A 27,321-nucleotide genomic window follows, 5' to 3' on the forward strand; every position below is an offset into this window, starting at 1 on the left:
CTGTAAATTTGCTGGCTTCTGCAGAACTGTTTTAGGAGTCCGAACCAGCAGTTCAGAGGATATTAAGAGCCAGACAGCTACTGCTATGAGTGGCAATTATTTGTAGATCTACAACTTAAATGTTGTTTTAAGACTGTGCGTCGCCTGTTTTTTTCTGGAGTTTAGTGTTACTCCTGTACACTAGATGGCTCTGCTCTTCAGCTAACAGGCATCAGTCTCCTAATTTATTTTATCGTTTTGTTTTAGTAGAAAGAAAGGCTCATTGATGAACATAGTTCACTGTGCAAAGTACAGTGTGATGGCAGTTGCATGCAGTATTTCTCCCAAAATTCCAATGTTATTTTAGACAAAATACAATAATGCACCAATATAGATGCAAACTAGTATCCGTTTTTTCTACATTTCAAGTGCAAGTTCAGGTACATGGTGAGAAGAACAGCAATGGCATCTGATTCACTTTGTGCAAGCCAGATTCAGCTATGTGGCTTGAAATATCCCCAGGTACAGACTGCAACCAAATCCAGGGGTCCCCCATTTCCATACATTTAATAATTCATCAACAACGGCTGAGCAGGTGAATTGCCTCTCACGGCAAGTTGCTAAGGAGTTTTGTATGGACACAAGTACCTTGTGGGTCTCACAATACAAGGTTATTTTTGCACTTGTGTTTGGCAGTGAACCCTAGCATCGTTTTGGTACAAAAGAAGTATTATTTTTTTTCCCTATATCTTGTAACTTAGTTAATGTTTAAGTTTTTTTTTTACTTCATGGATCTAAATGACATATCAAAAACTAGGTTCATTCCTTAAAGAGAAAGTATTTTGGAGGTTTCTGTAAAATGTTTTGCAGGAGTCATTGTCCACAATGTCAGCAATAATAAATATAATGCAAAATGTAGACTGAAGGGGGCAAAAATATAATGACTTCAATAGGGATACAATATTAAGGAAGGGTGTGGCATTTCCTATGAAATTAATCATTGGAGTTTATTTTCCGTTAAAAGGTACTGAAAAATGTGTTTAGAAGAATATTTGTTGCAGTATGGTTTTGTATACTGAAATTGCACAGGTCTTAGCCCTCTATACCTCCTGTGTCTGAAGCAGGCTATTGTTATGTCAGACAACCAACCTAACCCTTAGTGCCTTAGAACCTGGAATCTACAACACCTGCATAAAATGAACATATGGCTGAAGATTCTGTGTTTCCAGTCCCTATACTGCACAATGTTTACATAGGAACGACAGTGCTTAAAGAGTTACGAAAGGAGATACAAGTTATAAAATCAACTCTACAGAGATAGAGTAGTTGCTGTGTGTGTAAACATACATACTTTCAAGCGCACACACGTGTAATATTTTCAAACACGGCTATGCCAAAAAACTATGCAACATTTCATAATGAGATTTTTTTGTTTGGCACCTCCCAGCGACCAAACTTACTACCTTATTTCCCTGCTTCTTCTTTTAAAAATGTGCCGGTTGTTCTTTGACAAAAGTTATATATTGCTCATGTGTCTCTCCCTGGAGGAGCAATGGATACTTGGGAGTGGAAAAAAACATAGTCAGGTTGGTCTGAACTAAAAATGTGTGACTTTGATCAATGTGGAGGGGGTGCCTAACAAACTGGCACCTTCCTCATTTTCAGCTTTTAGCCTTTCATTCTCCTTTTATCTCTCACGCTCAGGGGTCTGTTTAATAAAGGAATAACTGAGCTAGAGCACACAACTGAGGCAATATTTGTATTTAAATCCCAGTACCACAGGAATTATTGTCCAGAGCACCATTGCCTAATGTGCAAAGAACATTAAGACCACAATGGTCCAAGATCCTATCTTAACTTCATTGCTCTCTTAATTGCAGGATTTAAGTAATTGATTTTCAGAGTGACTGTAATACAAACATTCAGAAGTCCAGTGTTGACAACTCAAAAGCATAATAAATTCATGGAAAATGCATGTGAATACTTTTATGACACCAGACATGCAGCCCTGTAAGGGGACAGTACATAGAATGAAGACATGACAGGCATTGATTCAGTGCTGAATTTTATGGTCACGTTTTATTTGATGCTGATTAACAGGTTATGTACAATTTAGGCATCCATGTTGTGCTTCTGTGGGTCTATGATTTCTACTCTTCCTCATGGAGTGTCTTCTATAGAAGAGAAAGTTCAGACAAGCATTATTAAACACACGTGGCTGTGATCTCCCTTAGAAATATATTTAGTAAAAAAAAATTGATACATAGGTAAATTTCAGTTTCTTTTATGTTTAATAATGATTTTAAAACATAATGAGGCACCCCAGAACATTATGACATAGAACAAGTTTCCTGCAATGTCCATCATTTATAGCTAGAATTCATAATGAAAATGAGAAAAATATTATTTCGATATTTATTGGATTGCAGCCCTGCTCTAGGCACATTTTCTACTCATGACCACCAAATATGTTACCTCAATCCTCTATACTAACCTTGCCTCCCACATCCCGGGTTTTGGCTCTTATCTTGTTGACCTGGGACTCAGCAATATCTGCCCTTTCTTCAGCCTCATCCAGCTCGTGCTGAACTTTACGGAACTTGGAGAGGTTTGAGTTGGCTTGTTCCTCCTATACATGGAAAAGACAAGGGAAAACAAATTGAATCGTTTAAGAATACTTCTTGAATTGTCCTAGAAAGAAGAAAAAGAGCAATGAAGAAGAACATAAGTAAGAAGAAAAGATATGAAATAAGATTTGTAGTTCATAAAAGCACTTACAGCTTCCTCAGCCTGTCGCTTGTAAGCCTTTACTTTAAGCTGCAGTTTGTCTACAAGGTCTTGCAGGCGTGCCATATTCTTCTTGTCTTCATCAGTCTGAATGGGGGTTAGCGTAGATATTTTAGTATGTTATCTAAGTCAGTAACAGTAAGAAACCTGATATTTTCACATAGTTTTAACTTTGATAATACAATTTGTGCATATACTGACACATATAATGAATATGATAAGTCATATCTTTGTGTGTGATATGGTGAATAGCGGCTGGCCTGGGTTATCCCTAGTATTTTACAGCCCTTGCCATTAAAAATCATGCTATATAAAAATATTGGAAGGCCAATATTTTTTTCAGAAAAGGTGGCAATTCTAGGTGTTTACCATAGTCCAATGAATCCATTTTCAGCTAGTATGAGGCACCCTTTTTCTCTCATACCTGGTAGGTAAGCTCCTTAATGCGCCTCTCATACTTTCTCATGTTCTTAATTGACTCAGCATTTCGCTTCTGTTCAGCTTCCAGTTCATTGTCCAGTTCTCGGACTCGGCCCTCCAGCTTCTGTAGTTGTTTCTTCCCACCTTTCATGGCAATCTGCTCAGCTTCATCAAGCCGCTGCTGGAGGTCTTTGATGGTCTGCTCCATGTTCTTCTTCATCCTTTCCAGATGGGCACTTGTGTCCTGCTCCTTTTTCAGCTCTTCTGCCATCATTGCAGCCTATGTGAATTCAGAAAGACAAGTGAGACACATACCAATGGAAAACTTGTAGAAAGGCCAATGAGTTCAGATTCATAAAGATAACATACATCAGTGATAGCCTTCTTGGCCTTCTCCTCTGCATTGCGACATTCCTGAACAGCTTCTTCCACTTCTGTCTGCAGCTGAGCCAAATCTGTCTCTGTCTTTTTCTTTTGATTTATAAGACTTGTGTTCTAAGAGATACAGAAACAAAGTAGTAAATATAGTATATAGGTATGTGTTGTTATGCATAAAAGAGATAAGAAATTGACAGTGTATATAAATATTATATGGAATTCTGTGTAAAGCCTTCTTGTATTTCATGAAGTTACCCTTGTGTGTTATTTTAATCCTTGTGTCTTACAATGTTATTGTAAACCACTGTATAATTTGCTAGTGCAATATATATATAGAAAAACACTATTGAATAATGTATATAACAGGAGGATAAATGTCATAAGCAAAAATCAACGATGACAAATGTAAATTTACAAAAACCTGAAAAATAAAAATGAGAGTTGATGCTGTTATTACAGCAAGGAAGTCAGATCACTCCTGACCTGGGAGTGAAGGAGTTGGACTCTCTCACTGGTTTCAATCAACTCTTGTTCTGCAAGTTTGCGTGATCTCTCTGTCTGTTCCAATATAGAGCGCAGTTCCTCCAGCTCTGCTTGAAGCAACATGTTCCTCCTTTCCACAATGGCAGAGTTTTCTTTGAGATCATCATTAGCTCTCATAGTATCATCAAGCTGTATTTGGATGTCCTGGAAATGGCATATAAAGGCCAATTAATAATGACAAGTCGTTTTAATTATATCTCCTGTTATAACTATCTTGTCTTCCAATCATCTTGGAGGTACCTATACATTAAATATGTACACTTACAGCCCCCAACACAATCTTTTTACCTTAAGACTTCCATGTGCTGCCTTCAGATGTTTGTGAGCTTCAGCTGCTGAGCGGTTGGCCTGACTTAGCTGAATCTCCATCTCATTAAGATCACCTTCCATCTTCTTTTTTACTCTTAGGGCCTCATTACGGCTTCTGATCTCAGCCTCTAACTGGGTTTGAAGTGCATCCACCAAGCGCTGATTGTTTCTCTTTACTTGCTCCATTTCCTCATCTTTCTCTGCTATTTTGCGATCAATCTCTGACTTCAGCTGGTTGAACTCAAGCTGAGCACGTAAAATCTTGCCCTCCTCATGCTCTAGAGAAGCCTAGGAAGAAGTAGAAACATGATTATCTGCTTACATTTATTCTAGTGTTAGGTAAATGCAGAAGCAAACAAACTCCTTTTTACCAAGATTCTAACATACAATAGTATAAGGAGGAAATTAATTGTACTGAATGAAAATAACATAAGCATCTTCTGAAACAAATATGTTTTGCAGTATTTAGCTGACAACAATGTCTTAACATAAAACTTTCCTCACCTCAGCTTCTTCCAGCGCAGTCTGTAACTCCATTTTCTCTTGCTCCAGCTGCTTTCGAATCTTTTCTAGCTCATGGATACTCTTCCCACCCTCTCCTAGCTGCTCTGTCAGGTCTGATATTTCCTCTGTGAAAAAAAACACCATTAGTTGCCTATTGTGTATGTATGCCTTTGCACCTATTCATCCTGATTTGAGCAAAAGACACAGTGTACAGTTATTTTGTAGCAACTGAATTGCCTGCAAATGGAGGGCATGTAAGTGAAGGCTCATAACAAGTCTGCATGACTCACATATAGATGCAAATTTGCATACATTTTGCAAAAATTGCATCTAGTGGCAGATGTAAAATTATTTGAGGCAAGTAATGATGGAAACATGCTGCATTGTGGACCTATTCTTACTAAATGAGATGCAGTGTAACTCTGAACAAAGCACATTCACTCTTTCCTAGTGACCATTTACAGGGCATTTGCTTGGGATACTCACTCTGGAACAGGTGGATTTGTCCATTTGTCCACATTTAGTGACTAACCTTCTTGTGCTCCACAAATAATAATATCCATAAATAATACAATGATGGCCAGGTTTTGGTTACCTACTGCTATAATTTCTCCTCTCACCTTGTAGGTTTTTGTTTTCTCTCTTAAATGTCTCCAGATGTTCAAGTGACTCCTCATAGGCATTCTTCAGCTTGAAGAGCTCGGTGCTCAGGGAACGAGACTCTTTTAGTGAGGACTCCAGCTCTGTCTGTGACTCTTCGAACTTTTGCTTCCATTCAGAAAGAATCTGCAAGGTGCATAAACAAAGGATATAAATATAGTTCTGACCCTCTCTCTTCTAATTACTACCTTCAATAAACACTTTTTTCACCTTGTCAAAATTCCTCTGTTTCTTGTCTAGAGCAGCAGCAGCAGCATTTGATCTCTCTAGGTCCACCATTAGATCCTCGATTTCATTTTGCAAGCGGTGTTTGGTCTTTTCCAAGGATGAGCATTTGGCATTTACAGCCTCGACAGCCTCCTCTGCCTCCTGCAGTCTTTGAGCCAACTTCTTTCTGCCAGGGTTATGGGGAAAACAGATTCTTAAGGAACAACATACTAAAACTAATCATAAAACATCAAGTGAACATACAGAACAAATAGCTTTTTAAAAGATTATGTTCTCATGCACAGAACATTATTGCTTGTTTTTCTTCAAATGTAGTCACCCACCGTAGCAGCATAGGGCGAAGCACAGCCTTCTAACAAACAAGCTTTATGCTCGTCTTATACAACAACAGGAAACATAATCCAAACAAAAAGCTTGCCTGTTGAAAGGAATTGTACAGGTAGGGTTTGCATAGGGTTCCCAAGCAGGAAAATGTTAGAATGGGGAGAGATCACCAAAGCAAAGCAGGACAAAGACAGGCATTACTTGAGGGGGTACAAAAAGACTATGTGGCAGGGAGGTAAAAAAAAGCTTCTAAGCAAACATGTATGTAAAGAAGCATTGATGACTCTCTTGAATTGAAAGAAAGGCACCCATGCAGTGTTGCTCACTTGGCCTCTTCTAGTTCCTCTGTTCTCTGTATGGCGTCAGTCTCGTACTTGGTCCTCCACTGAGCTACTTCTGCATTGGCCTTGGACAGTACTCTTTGCAACTCTGCCTTGGCTTCTTGCTCTTCTTCATACTGTTCCCTCAGAAGGTCACAGTCATGGCGGGCTGATTGCAATCCATGGGCCAAAGCATTTTTAGCCTAACAAAAATGGGAAAATAATCAAAAAGATTGATACCTTTTTTAGGTATAGTATAGAAATTGGTTTTGTGCCTGATTATCCTTATGAGATCATTTAAATGTTGGACCAGTAAAACTAACGAAATTGATTGAACAAAATATGCAAATTTAGCAGGGCATCACTATTACTGTTACCTTGCTTTCCTCTTCCAGCTGTCGCTTTAGGTCTTCTAACTGCTGGGAGTAGGTTTGTTTGCCACGTGTCATCTGTGATACCAGTGCCTCCTTTTCATCCAGTCTTCTGGTCAACTCCCCATTCTCTGTTTGTAGTTTTGCCTTTTGGGAAGAAAGGTCATTCAGAGTCCTCTGAGCCTCTTCAAACTTGGTGCGGTGTTCATTCATCTGGTCTTCCAATGTGCGACACAGCTTCTCAAGGTTGACCTGAAAATCAAGCCCAAAAAGTATATTAGTGGAAATGTAAGAAAGATATTTAGATCACAAACACTGATAACAAGGGCAAAAATAAAGAAGATAGGATCAGAAATGCATACAGATAGAAAGCATGCTTACCAAGGATCCAACAAAATTATAGAAAACAAAATAATAATAAACCTCACCTTGGATTTAACAACTTGTTCCATGTTAGATGCTACATCATCAAGCTCCAGTTTGAATTCACTCTTCTCTTTCTCAAGCTTCTGCTTAACCCTCTGCAAATTATCTATTTGCTCGCTCAGTTCTGCCACAGAGTCTGCATGCTTCTTCCTGAGTGTGGCTGCAGTAGCCTCAGATTGCAATGTGGACTCCTCAAGATCTCTTCTGAGTTTCAAGAACTCTGCCTCCCTCTTCTTGTTTAACTCCATCTGCACTGAGGTGGCTCCTCCAGCTTCTTCCAACCGCTCACTGATTTCTTCTAGTTCCCGAGACAAATCAGAGCGAAGTTTTTCCACTTTGGCTCGAGCTGTTCTTTCTGCTTCTAGTTCTTCTTCTAACTCTTCAATGCGGGCCTTGAGAGAGAATGGGAAAACTATGAAATTTTTCACAGGGAGATATAACTGATATAATTATAGTAACATGTGGTGTACAAGTGGTGATGTATAAGTAGTATTAAGATAATCATCTGTTTAAAATAGGAGGTAGTATTATTAAAAATGTACCTGGTGCTCTTTCAGCTTCTTCTGTTGTTGCATACCCATGATCTGCTCATCTTCAATCTTACTATTTAGCTGGCTAATCTCAAACTCTTTTCTGCAGAATAAACAATTATTAAATGGGCACTATACCCTATTCATCAACAGCAGTTATATGAACCAGGTTGGTGGTGAACATTCCTTTTGCCTTTAGAAATATCTATTGTTTTTTATTTAGACAGAGCAGAAACTGAAAGTAAAGTCACAATCGACTTCCTGTTCTTGCAAGTACAATCAAAACAAATTACCAAGCCATTGAAAAGCTCTCCAGAAAATGACCTGCTCCTTATTTTAAATTCTACCAAATGCAGAAACTCTGTTCTTGCTATTTGTCTCAAATGATTATAATTTGACATGAGCACACTCACTTTTTAGTCTTCTCTTCTAGTTGCTGCTTGTCATTCTCCAGATCCATAACATTTTCTTGTGTTAATTTGAGATCACCTTCTAGCTTTCTCTTGGCTCTCTCCATATCCATTCTCAGTTTCTTCTCTTGCTCCAGGGATCCTTCTAACTGTAAAGACATAGTGATTAGATGCCTTTAAAATAGCAAATCACAAGAAAAAACATGCACTTCTGTTGTTACTTACATCATCCACTTGTTGCTCGAGTTTGGCTTTGGCTTTAGTTAAGGAATTGACTTTGTCTTCCTCGGCTTGTAGGTCGTCAAGTGTTTGCTGGTGGGCTTCCTGGAGGGCTTTCTTCTCCTTCGTCAATTTAGCAATAATATCATCTAAACCGGCCATCTCTTCAGTTAGATTTTTGACCTATTAAAGAACAACAATACTTGTAAGATGGGACATGAGATGTGGTCTTATGGGGAAAATTCATAGTAAAACACAAGATCATACCTTGTTTTCTGTTGCATGTTTCTCTTTTTCAACTTTGGCCAAAGTTAGCTCAAGGTCATCAATATCTTTCTTTAACTCAGAACACTCATCCTCGAGCTTCCTCTTTTTTGCTGTGAGCTCTGCATTCATTTCCTCCTCATCATCTAATCTCTCTGTCTGCTCCTTTAACTTTGCCTCCAGTTGGATTTTATTTTTAATAAGCTGTTCACACCTCTCTTCTGCATCATTCAGGTTGTCTTGTTCCTGTATGAAAGTTAAAGATGAATGCCTGGCTAAAACAGATCTTTACAATAGCTAGAAGAACATTTAATAACGAAACCATATTTGATTAATTGTTCTTTATACTGTATACCTCTTTTACATTAGTGAAGTATTACATTTTATTTGCTGTTAAATATTCTAATATCCTTTTAACAATTGGATTTAGACTCACAGCTTGGACTTGCAGCTGAAGATCATTCTTCTCCTGCAGCAGGGACACCATCTTCTCTTCTAGCTCTTTACGTCTGGTCTCAGACTTCTCTAATGCTTCCTTCAGCCTGTGGAACTCTTCCTTCATATTCGCCATCTCCTTTTCAGTCTCTGCTGTCTTTAGCAATGGCTTAATTTTAAAGTAAAGTTTCATCCATGGCCAGTTTTTGACCCCCATGAAAGCACGAATGTTCCACTGGATAACCAGAAGGGCATCTCTGCAGAGAATAAAGAATACATTTTAACAATGTTACTACATTATTTCAGAAATAGAATAGAACTATAGAAATAGTAAGAACACTTTTAATAAAAGCATATTTTTGTTTAAATGCATGGTCTCACAATCCAGAATTCAGGTAAGATGAAAATAGGGTAGGCAGAAAAAAGAAGGAACATGCCCAGCACCCCTACTCTTTTTGGCCCATGGTAAATTCCTCTACTACCTACCCTTAATTCCGACCCTGATAATGGAGCCTGAATGTAAAACTCACCTGCGCTCCAAAATTTTCTTAAACTCTCTTCTCATTAGCAGTCCTCGAGACTGTGCCTGGATTCGAGTAATAATCCTGGAAAGACGCTCATCTCTCATTTCTTCCAGCAAACCCAACAAACCAGCCTTGAAGAACACCTTTAAGGGGATTAAAAATAATGGTTACTTATATTTTAAGAAGGGTGGAGATGTACAGCAGCTTGACTAAAAGAAGCACTGGCTTACCTTGGTGTGTCCAAATTTATACTGGGTATGATCAATATCAATTGAACCCAGGAGTTTCTCAGACCCCTTTCTGCTGTCTATAAACTGCCCTTCAGGGATGGCTGCAGGGTTCAGAATTCGGTATCTTAAGAGAAAATCACATCCAGAAGTTATGTCAGCTCACCATTTAAGTGCTTTATCCTTGTTGCAGCTTAAGATGTATAATGCAAAATATACCTCTGCCTGAAGTCTCCATACAGGATACGGTTGGGAAATCCCTTTCTGCAGATTCTAATACCTTCCAGCACACCATTACAACGCAACTGATGCATCACTAGAGGATTGTCCATCTCTCCTGTAATAATGTCATGAAAGTACAATGAGCAAGAGAATAAGAACAATATGGGGGTGAATGTGGTAAAATACTCAAAAGTTGAGATGGTTTGCCTTAATGTTAATTTTTAAGCTTTTAATTTAAAACCATAGATGGCAAATTCTAAACTTCCACTAAATATTAGATTTCATTAAGTTATGACAACCAAGGGGTTTCTGTTTGTGATATAATTATGTTACCTGGAGCTTTGCGTTCATTAGGGATGATACAGCGCACAAAGTGTGGATGGGTGGTTCTCAGATTTGTCATCAGCTTGTTAAGATTTTCCTGTAAGAAAACTCACTTGGTCAACCTAAGTATGTAATCACACTATGAGGGAAATGTAATAAAATTTGCAAAGAGAACAAATTTGCGCACAAATTAGAATAAAAATTAGCATGTTGCAATGTAATATTCTTAATTTTATTACATTGTAAATCTTAATTGCACATTGCACACCGTTAACACCTGCTTGAAGGTGGCATAAACATTTGGAGCTACCGTAACAACTAAAGAAGTTTTATTACTTACGCTGTGCACATATAAAACTATAACATTTGCAGTTGCTATCCTACTGTTGTGTACTATTATTACAATAACATTTTACATATAGTATATACCCCTTACCCTATGCAGAGCAGATACTGTCTGGAAAGAAGAACCCTTCTTTTTTCCTCCTTTTCCTTTTCCACCGGTATCTTTACAAAGTAAATTGGCAGATACAATGATTAGCATCTATCAATAGACAAATACAGCTTGCTATAGGGTTGCCACCTGGCCTTTATTTTACCGGTCTGGCCGGTAAAGATGATGGTTGATCCCAATGTTATTAATAGGGAAAAATGATAAATATATAGGGAGGCCGGTATTTTTTTCTGGAAAAGTTGGCAACCCTATCTACAGCTTGCTCTACTGCAATGCTCATCTAAGAATGTTTTACCTGAATCAGCAGCGGCATAGTTAGAAAACAGATTTGCCAGGAGCTTGAGGGACGACTTCTGGTACAGTCCAACAACAGTCTCATTCAGGGGATCCTTGTTCTTCTCCAGCCAGCCACTGATGTTATAGTCTACAGTGCCAGCATAGTGCACAAGAGCAAAATGAGCCTCAGGCTTTCCCTTGAGGTTTCTGGGCTTTTGGAAGTTGTTTGACTTGCCCAGATGATTGTCATATAGTTTAGCCTTGAAGGTCATATCACTGGCTTTGGGAAACATGCACTCCTCCTCCAGGATGGACATGATGCCCATAGGCTGTAAAGATAGCAAGGCATCAAGGCATGATTTAACATGCAAGATACAGAAACTCATACACATAAAACCTTTAACCCTACACCCAAAAGTGCTATGTCCTAAAGAAAAGAGCAGTAAAAGCAAGCTATACTAGAATATAAAGGAAAAGCAGTCAGGCTGACTCATTAGTTTACTTAAAGGAGTGGTTCCCCTTTAAGTTTACTTTTAGTATGCTATAGAATGTCTAAATTTAACCAATTTTTTTATTTTTTTATAGTTTTTTAATTATTTGTACTGTTCTTCTGACTCTTTCCAGTTTTCAAATGGGGTTCACATATATTGTTATTGCTACTTTTTATTATTCATCTTTCTATTCAGGCCCTCTCCTATTTATTCCAGTCTCTTATTCAAATCAATGTATGGTTGCTAGGATAATTTGGAGTTCAATAATTTTGCAGTTCAATTTGGAGTTGAACCAGATGGCTGAACTACAAACTGGAGAGCCACTGAATAAAAAGCTAAATAACTCAAAAACACATGAATTATAAAAAATGAAAACCAATTGCAAATTGTCTCTGAATATCACTGAATAAGTGAACAACCCCTTTAAAAATATTTGCATATGCAAGCTAGTTTACTTATGTAGCTCATAGGAGAAACTTACCTTCTCTATAAGATCAATACAGGCCTGCAAGTCCATACCAAAATCTATAAACTCCCATTCAATGCCTTCTTTCTTGTACTCTTCCTGCTCCAGCACAAACATGTGGTGATTGAAGAACTGCTGCAGTTTCTCATTGGTGAAATTAATGCAGAGCTGTTCAAAGCTATTAAACTAAACGGGATCAGCGAAGAATTGAAATCAAGAAAGGGAAAAGAGATATTTTTTAGGCAAAGGGTAACAAAAGAATTCTTTATATTCAACAAAAAGTAACATTGTATTTTATAGTATATTGTGTATGTATGTGTGAATAATTTCATTTGTAAAGCACTGTTAAGGAGCCACAGCACCGTACAAGTACGATAAAAATAAAAGTGCAATTTATAAAAGTACACATAGGGAAGACAAGTCACACAATAAATACAATAAATATACCTAGAGCTCATATACTGTAAGGACACAGAGCTTAAGTGCTATGTGATAAGAGGCACAGTAGGAAGGAGGTCCCTGTCCTGTAGAGATTACAGTCTAAGTGGGTGGGTGGTTAACATACAGGCACAAATTGGAGGGGAAAAATGCATAAGGTATTGTCCAATAGGTACTATACTAATGTTCTAGTGCTCCAAAAGGTAGACTATTCGTTTTTTCTTGAGGAGTTTGAGAGTGCACTCCTAATGGAGGAATTCAGGGTTAGAATTCCAGAGGTAGATTGAAATATTTGAGACAAGAGGTGGCAGTGGATGTGGATGGTGTGAAAAGAAGGTGGCTCTAGCAGTCTGGAGATCGTTTGCAACTCTATGTAAGACAGTCTAAGTGGAGTGTGCAGGTCAAAAGCCAGAATGCATGGGGTCCAGCAGATTATTGGTACAGAAAAAAGTAATACAGGAAAAGACAAGACTTTCAAGAAGTTTAGAGGCTAGCGGTAAGAGAGAGACAGGCCAGTAGTTAGACAAACAGGAGTAAGGATGGGAGTACACTGTTTTAGTAGAGGTGATGGCATGGGATCAAGTGAGTAAGTTGTTGATGGAGAGGACAGGAGAAGTTTTGAGACTTTGAGACTTCAGACTCAAAAAGAGATTTAAGAAGAGAAGAGTTAGAATATTGGTATCTGAAGGGTGGGAAAATTGTTTGTGGATAGAATCAACTTTGCTTTTAATGTTTCATTTGTAGAGGGATGAAGTAGTGAGTTGAATATTGAAAACAAGCATTGTGGTTCGGATTTATTATTATTATTATAATTATGAGTGTACTATAGTACTGTTGTTTAGCCTGGGATAGGGCAGTACCAAGACAGGCCATAAGCCAACACTTTATGTAACATTCCAATTTCCTAAGTGAAGACACAAGTAAAAACATATCTTCTGTCCCTTTTATTGTGACCCAAATGGCACCATTCTGTGCTCCATGCTTACATCAAAGATCTCGAATCCTGCAATGTCCAGCACTCCTATGAAGTATTGTCTGGGCTGCTTGGTTTCTAGAGTGGAATTGATTCTCACCACCATCCACAAGAACATCTTCTCATACACTGACTTGCCCAGTGCACCAATAGAGTAATAGACCTAAAAACACACATGTACAAATTAACAAGACTGGAGACTCACAAACTAGATATAGAAAAAGCAAAGGAACTCATGAAAATGTTAATAGAAAAAGGTATAACTGAAATTACAAGTAGCATATAGAATATGAATAGGAAAAACAGAAGAGTAAATGAAGATAAAAAGACAGCAAACTGACATTTCTGGCATGTCAAACAATGCTCACCTGTTGGACATTCTGTCCCTTGGTCACATACTCATTTCCGACCTTGACACGTGGGTGGCACAAGCCTTTTAGCAAGTCAGCAGAATTTAGTCCCATTAAATAGGCAGCTTTATCAGCCTCTGAGAAAAATACAGGTGTAAAGATATAGCATAAAGAAGGTAGAGAAATAGGTGATATATTCAATGAGACTATTTTAGAGGAAGGTCCTTCTGTCAAAGATAGAATTTATTATAAACCACTTCGGGGTATTTTGCATGTAGACTCCTGAATACTCATTTATTAACAATAGGGAAATTTGCACCTGGGCAATTACCCATAGTCATTAGAAACAGACACAATTTGCCCTGAATCCAAGATATTTGCTGTTGTATTGGTGACATCAGTGGCAGGACAGAGACAGGGCAGCAGGAGAAGCAAGTGCTCCTACATACAGTATGGTGTCATTTACAAGTGGTACATAATTATACATAACTGTATAATTACAGTAAAATAAATAAATCATAAGGGTTATCATTATGTTTATATAGGCTTGATATTCACTAATATTATCAGGTAATTCTCAAGCAGGTCAAACAATGCTTTCTATCTTATATGAATTTTATTTTACCTTCAGTCCCATCTGGTTCTGCTTGCTCCTCACGCTGCTTCTGCTTGAACCTCATGTTTCCAGAGTGCATGATGGCTCCAGTCAGTTTGTAGACTCCCACTTTTTCCTCAGCAGTGAAACCCAGCACATCAAAGGCACTCTGAAGGCAACAGGACAAGAAAGAAATTAATGCAAACCACAGACAGATAAAAGCATTGGTGGGGAGAGGGTGGATTAGAAGATGTATTTTTTCACGTGTTTTTTTTTTTTTACTAAATTAGTTAAACTATAATGTAAACAAATATTTAATATAAGCTTCATCTGGTGAAAATAAGACTATTTGTAAATATGATCAGTTACACCTTCACTATTCTTCACCATCCCCCACTCAGCAAAGTGTCTCACTACATGCAGCCTTTTGCTGGAGTCATTTTTTTGAAACATACCTCTAACTGTCTATTATAAAAATTGACTCATGTTTGTAGAGAAAAGGGTTGCTGAGATAGGGATAGATTGTTACAGGAATGCTAAAGAATGTTTAATTGGTCATGTTATGAAAGTTTCTTATACAAAATGTATTATTTATTATCACAATAGTACTCTATAGGACCCTATCTATTAATGACTAAAATAGGAAATTCAGATTTATTTTTTGTCATTTCTACCACTTCATGTGAATTTCCCCAACGTGTAAAAAATAAATTACAAAAGCCATTGAAATGGTATAAAACGCTTGGATTTCTCTAATATTATTGTAGGGGGCTAGTAAATGTATACCAATTTACTTTACATTTCCCCAAAGATTGTGACCAAAGGAGACCCTTAAGCTGGCCATAGATGTAAAGATTTTTAAAAGATCCAATCGTTATTGTGAGACCACGATTATCTCGAAATGATCGTTTAAATGTACGATGTGTCCATCAAATAAAAAGCGATATTGCCAGCAAAACTGAAGAGTAGCTGCCTGCAAACAAACATAGATAGATTGCACTGGGACCAATAAAGATTTTTAAACCTGGCCGATCAATTTTCTGACAGATGTCGGCCAAAAAAATCGTAAGATGTACGATCATTCGAATCCCACTAACTGCACGATAATTTGACAGATTGGTTGGACTGTGCTGAAATCGGTCATTCACCAAAGAAGAATCGTCGCGTCTATGGGGACCTTTAGTCTAAGGAAGGGAGTAATTCCACATTTCCTGGGTCATAGTATGACTCATAGCTATATCAGGTTTGGCTACTAGATGGTATATAATATATAATTCCTGAGCCATGTGGCTTCAGGGAATTCTGCCAGAGGCTTTGGTCAGGGTTGTCACTTGAACCCTTTCTATGTGGATTTTAGCCTCCCATGGAGCCATCATTAGTCAGGACTAGTAAGGGGTAGCTAGGTCCTGTAACAGTCTCTCTAGGAGAGAAAGTCAGATTAGGGCTACCTATATTGAGCAGCTGTGGGTTCCACTGAGGAGTGATAGAATGGACTAGATCCCAAGGGCATTGTTTCCTTTTACAGTGTGTTATACCCTGTCCCCACACCTTTGCGAGAGCTTAACTCCTGAGAATTAAGGTCTCATCCAGAGCACATGTTGGAGTTAGGGTTGCCACCTTTTCTGGAAAAAAATACCGGCCTTCCTATATATTTATCATTTTTCCAAATTAATAACATTGGAATGAAAGATTTCTGGATTGCTTATTATTTGTATGTAATCTGTATATGTGATGTATTCACCCCTTTTATTAACTATATTTAATATTTAACATTTTGGTGCATTTAAATACATACATGTTAATAAATAATACTCTCCCAAAACCCCTAAACATCCTGTTGGATGGACATGATTCTTCATTAAGACCTACGAGTGCAGATTTTCTATACAGGGATTATATATTTGTTATATAATTGTTTTGGGGTTTTTTTTCAAATAAGAAGAGTTCCTTACATCTGTTGCCATCAGCTCATCAGCATCATCAATGGAGGCGACTGTGACTTCTCCTTGGGAGATGTAGGAATAGTCATAGGGATTGTTGGTGACTAGCATCATGTCTGCAAGGAAGGATAACATATATCATTATAATATATAATATTACAGAACCTTTGTAACATGTCTACCATTAAGTTTTTTTGTTTTGTTTTTTGGCAACATTCTGAGATGCTTTTCCATGTATTTCCAGGATTCAGAAGCACCATGTTGCTTGCTGCTTATATGACAGCATTTTAGTATTATATGTATTTTGCTTCCCTGGGCAAAAATCTTTATACTTATATAGTCTAAGCTAAATCATTTGGCTTCGTGGCATCAAGATACATATGCATTATAACAGATTACAAAGGGCATTTCCTATACTGCTCTTTTGTATAGTTGTATTGAAACAGAAAATTAACCACTGGCTAACAAAAAAACTCACCCAAAAGCTCTGGCTTTTTATTGGACAGAATCTGATAGAAAATGTGATAATTTCTCTCAGACTTCAGTTGGAAGATAACTCTAGATTTCTCCAAGAGATCTACAAAAAGAGAGCGAACCTAATAAGTGATTGGAGGAGAGACAAAAAGAGCAGCAGGAATGGAAAGAGGAAGAAGATTTACTTTACTCACAGGTTTCTATATCAGCAGATGCCAACTTCCCAGAGGCACCAAAGTGAATTCTGATAAATTTACCCTGAGCAGTAGATAGAGAGAAAGGAATTTGACAGAAAGATAGATATTAAAGAAAGGAAAAGTTAAGGGATATGAACAAGGTGAGGATGAAAGATTAATGGAATTGTAAAACAGGAAACAGTATAAGCAAGAAAGTATATGTTCTATATACCGGTAAGTAGATTTTAGATATCCATCTTGGGATATTAATGTATAATGCATAGTGGACAAATCCAAAGGAGTTGGATTTAGCCAATTCAAAGTTGATCCCCTAATGTCATGTAATTGATAGGTGGCAATAGGTTCAGACGTTTGAACTTACAAAACGTGAGGAGTTGTCATTCCTGACGGTCTTGGCATTACCAAAAGCCTCCAGAGCAGGGTTGGCCTGGATGATTTGATCTTCCAGAGTTCCCTAGATTGGAATACATGTAAAACACATATAAAAGCAATAGCACTTTATAATCATCTCTCTCACTGACATTTCTGTCTAACGATGATATATTGGGTAACCCAGTGTGTAGCTGCCTTGCCCCCAGGAGGTCTGGCGCAGTGGTTGGTGTGCGCAGCCCAAAGGCCAGATTTGGTGAGATTCTGGGATTAAAAATATATGCTCAGTCTAATAGATACTTCTAGAGGTCCAACCTAATAGTCAGTTGGGGTGAGATTGCCCTTGTTTTATATATATAATTTAACGGTCTGACCAAATATTGGTCAGCCCCTTAAACAAAAAAAATAAACAAAAAAATTTAAAAAAAGCTCAACTTTAGTGGGAAAGATTTTCTCTACTTTTATGTAGCCATGCCCCCTGTACTTTCTAATTCTAACATCGCTTTCCTATAGCTTCTATATTCACTTCTCTCTCTTTTTACCAGCTTATCTGACTGTTTCTTGGTGTTAAAAATTAATTTTTTTAGTGTTCCACTCACCTTACTGGAATCTCTTTTGCCTCCAACAGATGCAATGCTTGCAAAGTACTGAATGACACGCTTTGTGTTCACAGTCTTCCCAGCACCAGATTCTCCACTATGGTAGAAAGAGAGAGATTCAAGTAAAAAGTTTTAAAACAGAGTAGCAAAAGGAGTAGAAGATAAACAGTTGGAAGAAGGGCAACTTACGTGATAAGAATAGACTGATTCTCACGATCTGCAAGACCGAAGCAGAAAAGTTTTGTCAACAGTGTCGGATATGGAAGAATAATATAAGAAAGGGACATTAAACATTAAAATGTTCATGTTGATTGGTGCAGTTATCTTGTTGATTTGGTTCCTATGACCTGCCCCCACCTCTTTATACATCAGGGGCATGTGTTCTTCTGACATTTGTAAGGGGATTACAATGGCACAGGAATGATAAGTAGTAATGCATAGAATCCAGAAATTGGTTAAGGATTCTGGCAAAATTCTGCCTTTTCCAGCAGGATCTGGATTTGGCTGAATCCGAATGCCTGGCCAAACTGATCAGAATGCTTAAAATCATGTGACTTTTTATCATATGAAAAAGGAATTTGTGATATACCCTTCCTTGTATATGCAAATAAGGGTTCAGAATCAGTTTGGGGTTCACATGTGCACTAAAGATTTAGGATTAGGCCAAATCCCAAAACAGTGTATTTGGTATATTCCTAAAGTGAGATAAGTGTGTTTGTGGTTTAACATCAAAATTTTGTGCAAGGCAGAACCTACAAAGTCACTAGTATCTTCATGAAAGCTATGGAAAAACAACACAACACAAAAAAGACATTAAAGGAAAACTATACCCCCCAAACAATGTAGGTCTCTATTAAAAGATACTGAGTAAAACAGCTCATGTGTAAAACCCTGCTTCATGTAAATGAACCATTATCATAATAATGTACTTTTTTAGTAGTATGTGCCATTGGGTAATCATAAATAGAAAATTACCATTTTAAAAAATAAGGGCCGCCCCCTGAGATCGTAAGATTCACTGTGCACACATACAAACCACATGTAAGGTCACATGAGCCAATTAACAGACAGAGTTCTGCCTTTTGCTTCCTCACTTCTTCCTGTTACAGTTAGTGTTGTAGTATTTCTGGTCAGGTGATCTCTGAGGCAGCACAGATAGAGTCACGAAATGGTGGTTCAAGGCAAGAGATGTAAAAGGGCAATATTTATGTAAATATATATTCCAGTTTGGTAAGATTCTTTAATATGTCATTCAATTTGATATAAACTATCTGTTGCTTAAGTATTCATTTTGGGGGTATAGTTTTCCTTTAATCTCTGTAGGAGTAAGCTCTCAAAATAAGCAACCTTTAGCCCCATTACAACTCATAGCAATACTGTCCACAGATCGTATAGTGCTGCAAAAATCTGATAATTTTTGGGATGCTAAACCATTCAGACAAGTAAAGGATGGCCATTTAATCTGAAAGTTTATTTTTCTATACACACAGAAACTGACCTGTGAGCATGTACTGATATGCATTATCAGAGATGGAGAAGATGTGTGGTGGAGCTTCACTTCTTTTCTTCCCACGGTACGCATTCACAACCTCTGAATTATATACAGGAAGCCACTTGTAGGGATTCACAGTCACACAGAAGAGACCTGAATATGTCTATTGAGATAACATTCATGTTAACAGAGAAGTCTGGGAGGAGAGACTTTTGTGAGGCAAAGAATCTAATGGAACTAACACATTTTTAGAATGAAAGAGAGATGGCACATCTCTGAGAGGACAGTGAGATTTTACATATCTAGTATGGGATTTAAAAATATAATGTATAATGGGCATTATTTGGGTAAAATTAAGCAAGTTTTGCAAACTGGATGATAAGCCTATGTCGGGAAGAGGTTACTCTTGACTATGATTCATAAGATACTTCTGAAAGTATTGCATGGCTCAACAGACATACAATATAATAGAAGGTCATTAATGTAATCATAAGAAATAAGAAGAATCCTGAGCAATAGTTCTTGGATACTTACGTAGATCATCCAGGCTGCATAACGCTCTTTGAGGTTATACAGTACAGCTGGCTCATGCAGAAAGGTCAACATCGCCATGTCCTCAATCTTATCGAACTTGGGAGGATTTTGCTGGTGAACATCAACATCTTTCACTGTGACTGTCTGAAACAGATGACAGCAAATGAGAGGAATAAGTATAAAAAGTCAGCTCTGCGATACAGACCGCTAATGTGTCTGAAAGTCATTTATTAAAGGATATGCATATTGACCCCTATAGAGCAGTGTTGTGCAATTTTGCAACCTACCACATGTTGTATAATTGCACAACACTTTCTAAAGGAATAGGTGGGCCCATCTAGAATATGCAATGCAGTTTTGGTCACAGTTATGAAGAAAGTTGGGATTGTTTACACTGGAGAAGAAACACTTAAAGGAGAAGAAGATAAATATGAATAAATATGCAAGGAGACATATAATAAACTCTCTTGTATTTTATTCAGAGGTAGCTCCTTTCAGTTTACACAACAGTCAGATTAAAAAGGGAGACTTCATTTTAAGAATCCTGAGGGTGCCTGGCCCCAGGACATCTAGTTGAGTGGCCCTGGCATATTGTATATAAGTCAACTGTGAAGGCATGCATCTTTTCTGTGGAATGATATGCTCATGCACTGACCATTTTTACTTATAAATGTAATACCTTGCCATCAGCAGTTTCCGCTGTCACTTTGCCCCCGTCACGACTGGTAATTTTTGCTTTCACAAATTCTTGTATGGTATCGGGCACAAAAACTTCAGTCTTGATGTCAAAAATCCGGGTCTGAGCCTCCAGACGTTCTTTGTCTGATTTTCTGAGGAAGGGGGCTGCAGCCCCAAAGTCTGCCATCATGGCATCACCCATTGTGGAATCTGCAGGGTACAGATGTAGGAAATTTGGATATGGAACTAGAAATTAGGATATGACAAAAAGCGTGAGTGACAATAGTTGCAATAAGCTGTTTCCCTTACCTTGTTTTCAGCAAAAGGACTAGAGACAAATTCTGCATAGAAAGAAATGTAAGATAAGTAAATAATAGGCATAGGAAGTTTATTTTTTCCATTACAAGTTGTTATACAGGTATCCTATTAGAGAGTCCGACCAATTATAAATACATTATTTACTCTGGTCATTTATTATAAGCACAAGCCACCAAGTCATCATCATTATCACACTTAAAGATGTCCACCAATAACTGGACTACATCTAAAAGCAGCAACATACTAGACACATCCAGAGATTGGACAAGGTCCAAAAGAGGAAAGTGACACAGACATAGTGATAAAGGAAGGGACAAAAGAGATAGTAACATGGTGTTTCAGAGGCAGACAGTAGATAAGTGATATTTATAGAATTGGGAACATCAGAGGGTGGGGGTATGTGAAAGATAGAGAGAGTGGATGGGTAAGTGGAGAGATGAGCATCCAGAAATCCAGTACTAACTCATAAAAATACTATGAAAGGTATTACAACAACAGGGATGTCTACATAGTAGCCCTTCCAGCATCCCATGGGAGATGTATTAGTTCAATAATAAGAACTAGAGGACTGCACTTTGGAATTGGACCATTTTATAACAATATAGCAAAAGCTAAAGGCAATTTTACTGGTTCATTCTTGATGTTGTGCTAGTGGAGTATGCCATTGCAACATATGAGTGGAGTAAATTCAACATATGTACAGAATACAAGCTTTCATTTAGACTTATACTGGCTTACACAGATATGTCAATGTACAACACTGCCCAGGTATACAGCCAGAACATATATCAGGTCTGCTTATTACATAGATCTTTTGTTTTTTGAATGTCTGCATCACAAGTTGTATAGACTTGAAATTCTGCTACAAAGACACCCCTGTATTAAAGATACATTTATATTTTCCTTTTGCAATCCCCTCTTTATAGCCCTCCTCCCAGTAAATAGGCTAGTTATAGGAAAACCAATGCATCCTGTTATAACTATGCTCCAGTCATTTAATACACAAGATTTTGTGTTGATTCCCTGTGTACTGGAAGAGGTTGCTTGTGATTGGACTGGCAAAAAATGCTGGCATATTTTACCCAATGAAAGGGAGACAAACACTTGAAAAGAATGGGAATCGGGGTTGGATCTTGACTATACCCTGTTTATTCCTTTGCACATGTTACTTCCCTGCTTATCATCTACTATGTCATGGGAAATAAAAAGTGAAAAGTGAGTTATATCCTCATTATAAATAAGTCATGCTTTGCCCTTATTTTCCTTAGACAGTAAGGTGATAGAGTGTGCAACAACAATCTTTCCTAACTGCATTTATCTATATTGCGACTTACAAAAACATTCAAGACCCTTGACAAACTCTTTGATTTTTATGAGAAACAAGTCCTATAATGACATTTGGTTCTCTGTGTATTTTATTTTAAAGCAATATCGTCCAAACTACGGTCCCCAGAAACTGGATCTCCAAAATGAAGTGCAAATAATGGCACCTGTCTCTCTATGCCAGGTTGCTTGCATTTGCCAGCTTGTACTAACCTTGTATGTTGCACTAAGGGTGGTTGCAAATTTGAAACTTAACCCACCAACATCTTCCTGTAATAAATGAGCACACTGAGTGCAATCCAACTGAGAATCCATGGCACTATTTTAAAACTGAGTTGTACCTAGTCATTGGACTAAACTGAGTACCTTCAAGCAAATCTGCAAAGAATGTACTCTGATCAGTTCTAGTACATACTCACCCCAAAACTTTTTGCTACAAAAGTTGCAAGACTCAACAAAATATTTACACATGGGGATCAAATAGATATATGTTAAATACAGAATATGGGCCAAAACTTTTGTTAACATGCTCTCATTAGTTTGTTTTCTAGATCTGACTTGATTTGTTCATCACTTTCATCCTAACCTCCCTCTGGCTCTCTCTCTCTGTACTTGATTGTGTGGCTCTGGGTGACTTGGTCCCAATTAATCAGTCGTGCATCTTCTGGTTTAGTCTCATATATAGTCTCGTGTGTATACTTCAATCTATTTCAACAATATGGGCTGTTGCTCTGGCTGATAAGGAAAGACTATATAGCTAAATAATTGCACATACAGATGGAACACAAGCATTAACTAGTAATGAAACACTGGAGTATTTGCAATGGTTAAGTAGAATAAATTAAAAACTTGCCCCTAGATTGTTAGCCTTTGTCACTGGTCTAAACCCAAAGTGAAGTGTGAATGCTCTGCACAGACTCCTAGGTAAACTCACCAGCTGCAGCCTCTTCCTCGGTTTTGGTGACAGTATTCCCTTGCCCCTCTTTTGTTCTTTTATACTCTTAGCTCTCTACCTTATTAGGAACGTGTTCTTTGTCCAATTCTATTGTAAGCTTCCCCCTCCCCTTACCAAATCTATTATCTTCCCATTCACCTAATGCACATTGTCTCTGCCTATAGGGAAGGGGGGGGGGAGTGTGTGTGTGTGTGTGTGTGTAACACAACCCCTGAATGACACAGGACAGATTGTGCGGAGCTGACAGAGACACAAAAAAGCAGGTTTCCCATGTAAGGAGAGGCAGGGGCCTCTTAAAAATTCACACCATTCCCTCCCCCTCTGCTCCTTGGACCCTATGCCCTTTACAAGAGCTGGATTTAGGATGCACTTGTACACATTCCTGAGCCCAGGACAATAGACATAGTGAGAGTGAGGCACTATTTCAGGGAACGAGATGGCCTTGAGCTGTCCACATAGAGAGGACAGGGGCTCTGTCTTCACTATGGTCTTTTCTCCTTTTGTTTCAGAAAGTTATTTTTAAGAAGCAGCTGATGAGGATTTTCACTTATTTAACCCTTACCCGTTTGATGTTTGGGAGACACAATAGCTCTTTATTTAGCAAGCTGAGTTTGCTTCTTTAGTGCATGGGGAAACTTAATGCGGATGTACCGAAGAAGCCACAATGTAAACCATAGGATAAAAAATAAATGTTAGGGTTTTTATCATTTAAATCATCATCATTTATTTATATAGCGGCGACAAATTATGCAGTGCTTTGCTTTAGTTTGTAACAAACAGGGAGCAAATGGTGAATAACAAACAAGGGTTTACAGAGTACAGGTATAGGATCTCTTATATGGAAACCCATTATCCAGAAAGCTCCCAATTACGCATAGACTATCTCCCATAGACTCCATTGTATCCAAATTATCCAAATTTTTAAAAACAGTATCTTGTGCTTGATCCAAACTAAGATATAATTAATCCTTATTGGAAGGAAACCAGCCTATTGGGTTTATTAATGTTTACATGATTTTCTAGTAGATTTAGGGGGTTATTTACTAAACTCCGAATGCAAAAATCACGAAAAATTTGTGATCACGAATTTTTTGGAATTTATTAAACCCAGAGGATGGAATAGTCCGAATCTGAAAATCCGGCATCTCAGACCTGTCGAGGTCAATGAGAAAAGTCTCAATGATTTTTTGATGCGCACTGGGTTTTTGGCAAAACCCCAAAGTTTTCAGAGTTTTTGGCCAAAATTCTGAGTTTTAGGTTGAAAAATCTGAAAAAATCTTGAAAATTGGATGAAATTGTTTTTTCACAATTTTTTCGGTTTTTTTCCCGCAAACAAAATTTTCGGGAAAGTGTATTAATAAATAAGCCCAAAAAATCTGTGCGGATTTGGTCGGAGTTTTTTTCAGAAAATATTGAGATAAATTCCGACTTTGATAAATAACCCCCTTAAAGTATGAAGATCCAAATTACAGAAAGATCCCAGGTCCCAAGCATTACAGGTCCTATACCTGTACAATAGGATTAGAGGACCCTACTCACAAGAATTTAAAACTAAAGGTTAGGGTACAATTGAGACATTAAATAGAACTATACCACAATAATGTATCTTTGATATCACAGAACTACATGAAATTATTTTAAGGATATGTGTATCCCCTGGTGCCTTTTGGGTATGGCATTTTCTGTGTTGCAGTGGAAAATGTAAGGCACGAAGAAAAAATATGGGTGCAAGTAGCACCCTATAGTACTGCAACTCGCAATCTTGATTGTAAGCTCATATGAATACTGCTTTATTAACTTAATATTTCATTGCACAAACACTGCATTTGTGTATTATTTTATTAGATAAGTTTTATAGTAAGTTTTGCTTTTGGCTATATATGCATGTTCAATAGTGTTACTACTTAAATAGTGTTACTACCTTAATAGTGTTACTACTATCCGCAGAACATTTTTATAATACTGAAATAGTACAAAAAGGGAATAGTAGTACAAACACTGTAATAAATAGATGAATAAATAAATAAAATACACAGTTACAAACATAAGCTATGGCCTTGGAGGCACAAGAGGAAGTTGGTCCTTGTCCCATAGAGTTTACAATCTATTTGGGTGGGTAACTTACAAGTACAAATAGAAGGGTTGGTTATAATGCTCCGAGATCTCTGGGTTTATTTTTAAAGAGGTTTAAAGCCTCATTTACAATTGGAAGTGTAAAGAGATAAAATGGATTTAACATGAGTGCACACTGACACCGTTCATAAAAGGTACTTGTGCACAATCTTTGCACATGTGAGTAATTTTGAGGAGGGCCACAGCACCTATCCAGCTTGCTCTAAATAATAGCACAAGTGAGTTCACAGGCATAAGAATGCGGCATTAGTTCTGGAATTGTATTAGTGAGTTGCTACTGTCTTCCACCAAGCAAATCCCTCAATAATAAAAATAATAATCAGGGCCCTGGTGCAGTCACACTCCCAGTAGTTCCGCCACTGCTAATAATGCAATTTGCACTTAGAAATTAGCACCATGCTCTACATTTGTAAATGAGTCTTTGAAGTCCCTGAAGGAGGAATTCAGGATGGGATTCCAGAGGTGAAGAGCAGCAAGAGAGAAAGGTTTTAGGCTATGGACACATAGGCTGTTGTCAGTCTGCATATTTTTGATAGAACCCTATAAGGGGACCTTTTAAATTATTGGTAATAATTGTGGGATTGTTTTCAATTCATTCATAAAATTTACTGCATTGCACTTTTAAACAGAATAATTTATTATGTGATTGGTCTAATTAGACTGACAACCACAGGTGCTTTTTATTGGGATGCTATATAGATATTTATTAATTCTTAACTTATTTGGGTGCTGATAAAGGTATAAGAATAGCCTATTTTAGTGACCGGTTGAGCTTCATTGATTAAGCGGGGTACTTTTTTCTCTTTTAACATTGTTAATTATACTGCACTGACCACTGTCAGACCTCTGCTGTAATCTAAAGGATAAAATTATAAACAACTATTAAGGGTATCTTTTGTGCCTTTCTGAATATACTTATCAGTTTTGTATCATTTCCTACAACAGCTGAGTTTATCAGCAAGCTTAAACAAATAACTCTAAGGCTAGGGTCTGATGGCGCAAAATCCCCAGGCTGATTTAGGCCCCTGACCACTAGCAGAATCCAGAAGCCTTGTGTCGGTCAAGTGGTGGATTTCGTCTCAAAATGGCTTGGGTCATGGCAAAAGGCGATTATTCCTTCAGGAGATTTGTCCCTGCTGTAGTGCGACAAATCTTACCATGTGCCATTGCCCTTAAAGTAAATACTTCTTTGCTGTTCTGACCACTGTTTGTAACTATTGGAGTGTGACAGTAATGCCAAGGGTTTTATGTTTCTGTAGCACTGCTTTGATCATATGCTGCACTAAATGATATAGTGTGAGTCCAAGAAGTTTGAAAAAAAAAAAACTAAAAAAAACCACCATAAACTAACCACTGTAAACTAAAAGGGTGAAACTTGTGTTTGGGGAGGCTACAATAGATGATGTTCTGTGCTTGGCTTATGTCTCGTAGAATGTCTGCAGAAAGAGAATGTGGACTGTGGCATTCCCAAGTAATAGGTGATGACGTGTGCCATAAGTCAAGCTCCTTTTTACAGTCGTCAGAATTTATTGACAACAGTTGCTTTCAACAGCTTATCTACTGTACAGGCTGCTTTGCCCCACACCAATATAATTTCAGTGCCCTCCCTAAACTTTTGGAAAAACACATTATTTATAAACATATGTTACATATGTAACTCTGCTTATCAATCAGTGCCCCAACTGCACCCCTATATCTCCTGGGCCCGAAGCAGTCACAGGGTCTGCTTTCTCTATAATTATTTATCTGGTGCATTTGATGGATCCCAGCAATACTCTCACTGGATGAAACTAATGATCGTTTCAATCAAAATTTGCCACTGAATTTCTGCCATTGTCTATTTTAAGGGTCCCCAAACTTTT

The 27,321-nt window shown here is 37.7% G+C and overlaps 1 protein-coding gene across 1 annotated transcript; it reads right to left on the reverse strand.

Moving 5' to 3' along the window:
* Nucleotides 1–2,031: 2,031 nt before the first annotated feature.
* myh6.S (myosin, heavy chain 6, cardiac muscle, alpha S homeolog) lies at nucleotides 2,032–23,317 on the reverse strand. The gene is given in 39 exon segments (NM_001091601.1): nucleotides 2,032–2,153; nucleotides 2,474–2,608; nucleotides 2,758–2,853; nucleotides 3,191–3,466; nucleotides 3,556–3,681; nucleotides 4,048–4,251; nucleotides 4,396–4,704; nucleotides 4,921–5,045; nucleotides 5,541–5,706; nucleotides 5,791–5,974; nucleotides 6,459–6,655; nucleotides 6,830–7,075; nucleotides 7,252–7,641; nucleotides 7,792–7,882; nucleotides 8,193–8,338; nucleotides 8,415–8,591; nucleotides 8,676–8,918; nucleotides 9,109–9,364; nucleotides 9,638–9,774; nucleotides 9,862–9,985; nucleotides 10,078–10,195; nucleotides 10,414–10,501; nucleotides 10,841–10,911; nucleotides 11,154–11,463; nucleotides 12,107–12,277; nucleotides 13,516–13,665; nucleotides 13,871–13,989; nucleotides 14,478–14,616; nucleotides 16,400–16,503; nucleotides 16,866–16,964; nucleotides 17,056–17,119; nucleotides 17,420–17,512; nucleotides 18,027–18,123; nucleotides 18,216–18,243; nucleotides 19,525–19,681; nucleotides 20,053–20,196; nucleotides 20,732–20,940; nucleotides 21,040–21,071; nucleotides 23,306–23,317. Coding segments are annotated over 37 exon segments (5,805 nt in total). The 5' UTR covers nucleotides 20,933–20,940; nucleotides 21,040–21,071; nucleotides 23,306–23,317; the 3' UTR covers nucleotides 2,032–2,129.
* Nucleotides 23,318–27,321: the final 4,004 nt, after the last annotated feature.

Source organism: Xenopus laevis, chromosome 1S (genome assembly GCF_017654675.1).
Source record: "Xenopus laevis strain J_2021 chromosome 1S, Xenopus_laevis_v10.1, whole genome shotgun sequence".
NCBI lineage: Eukaryota > Metazoa > Chordata > Amphibia > Anura > Pipidae > Xenopus > Xenopus laevis.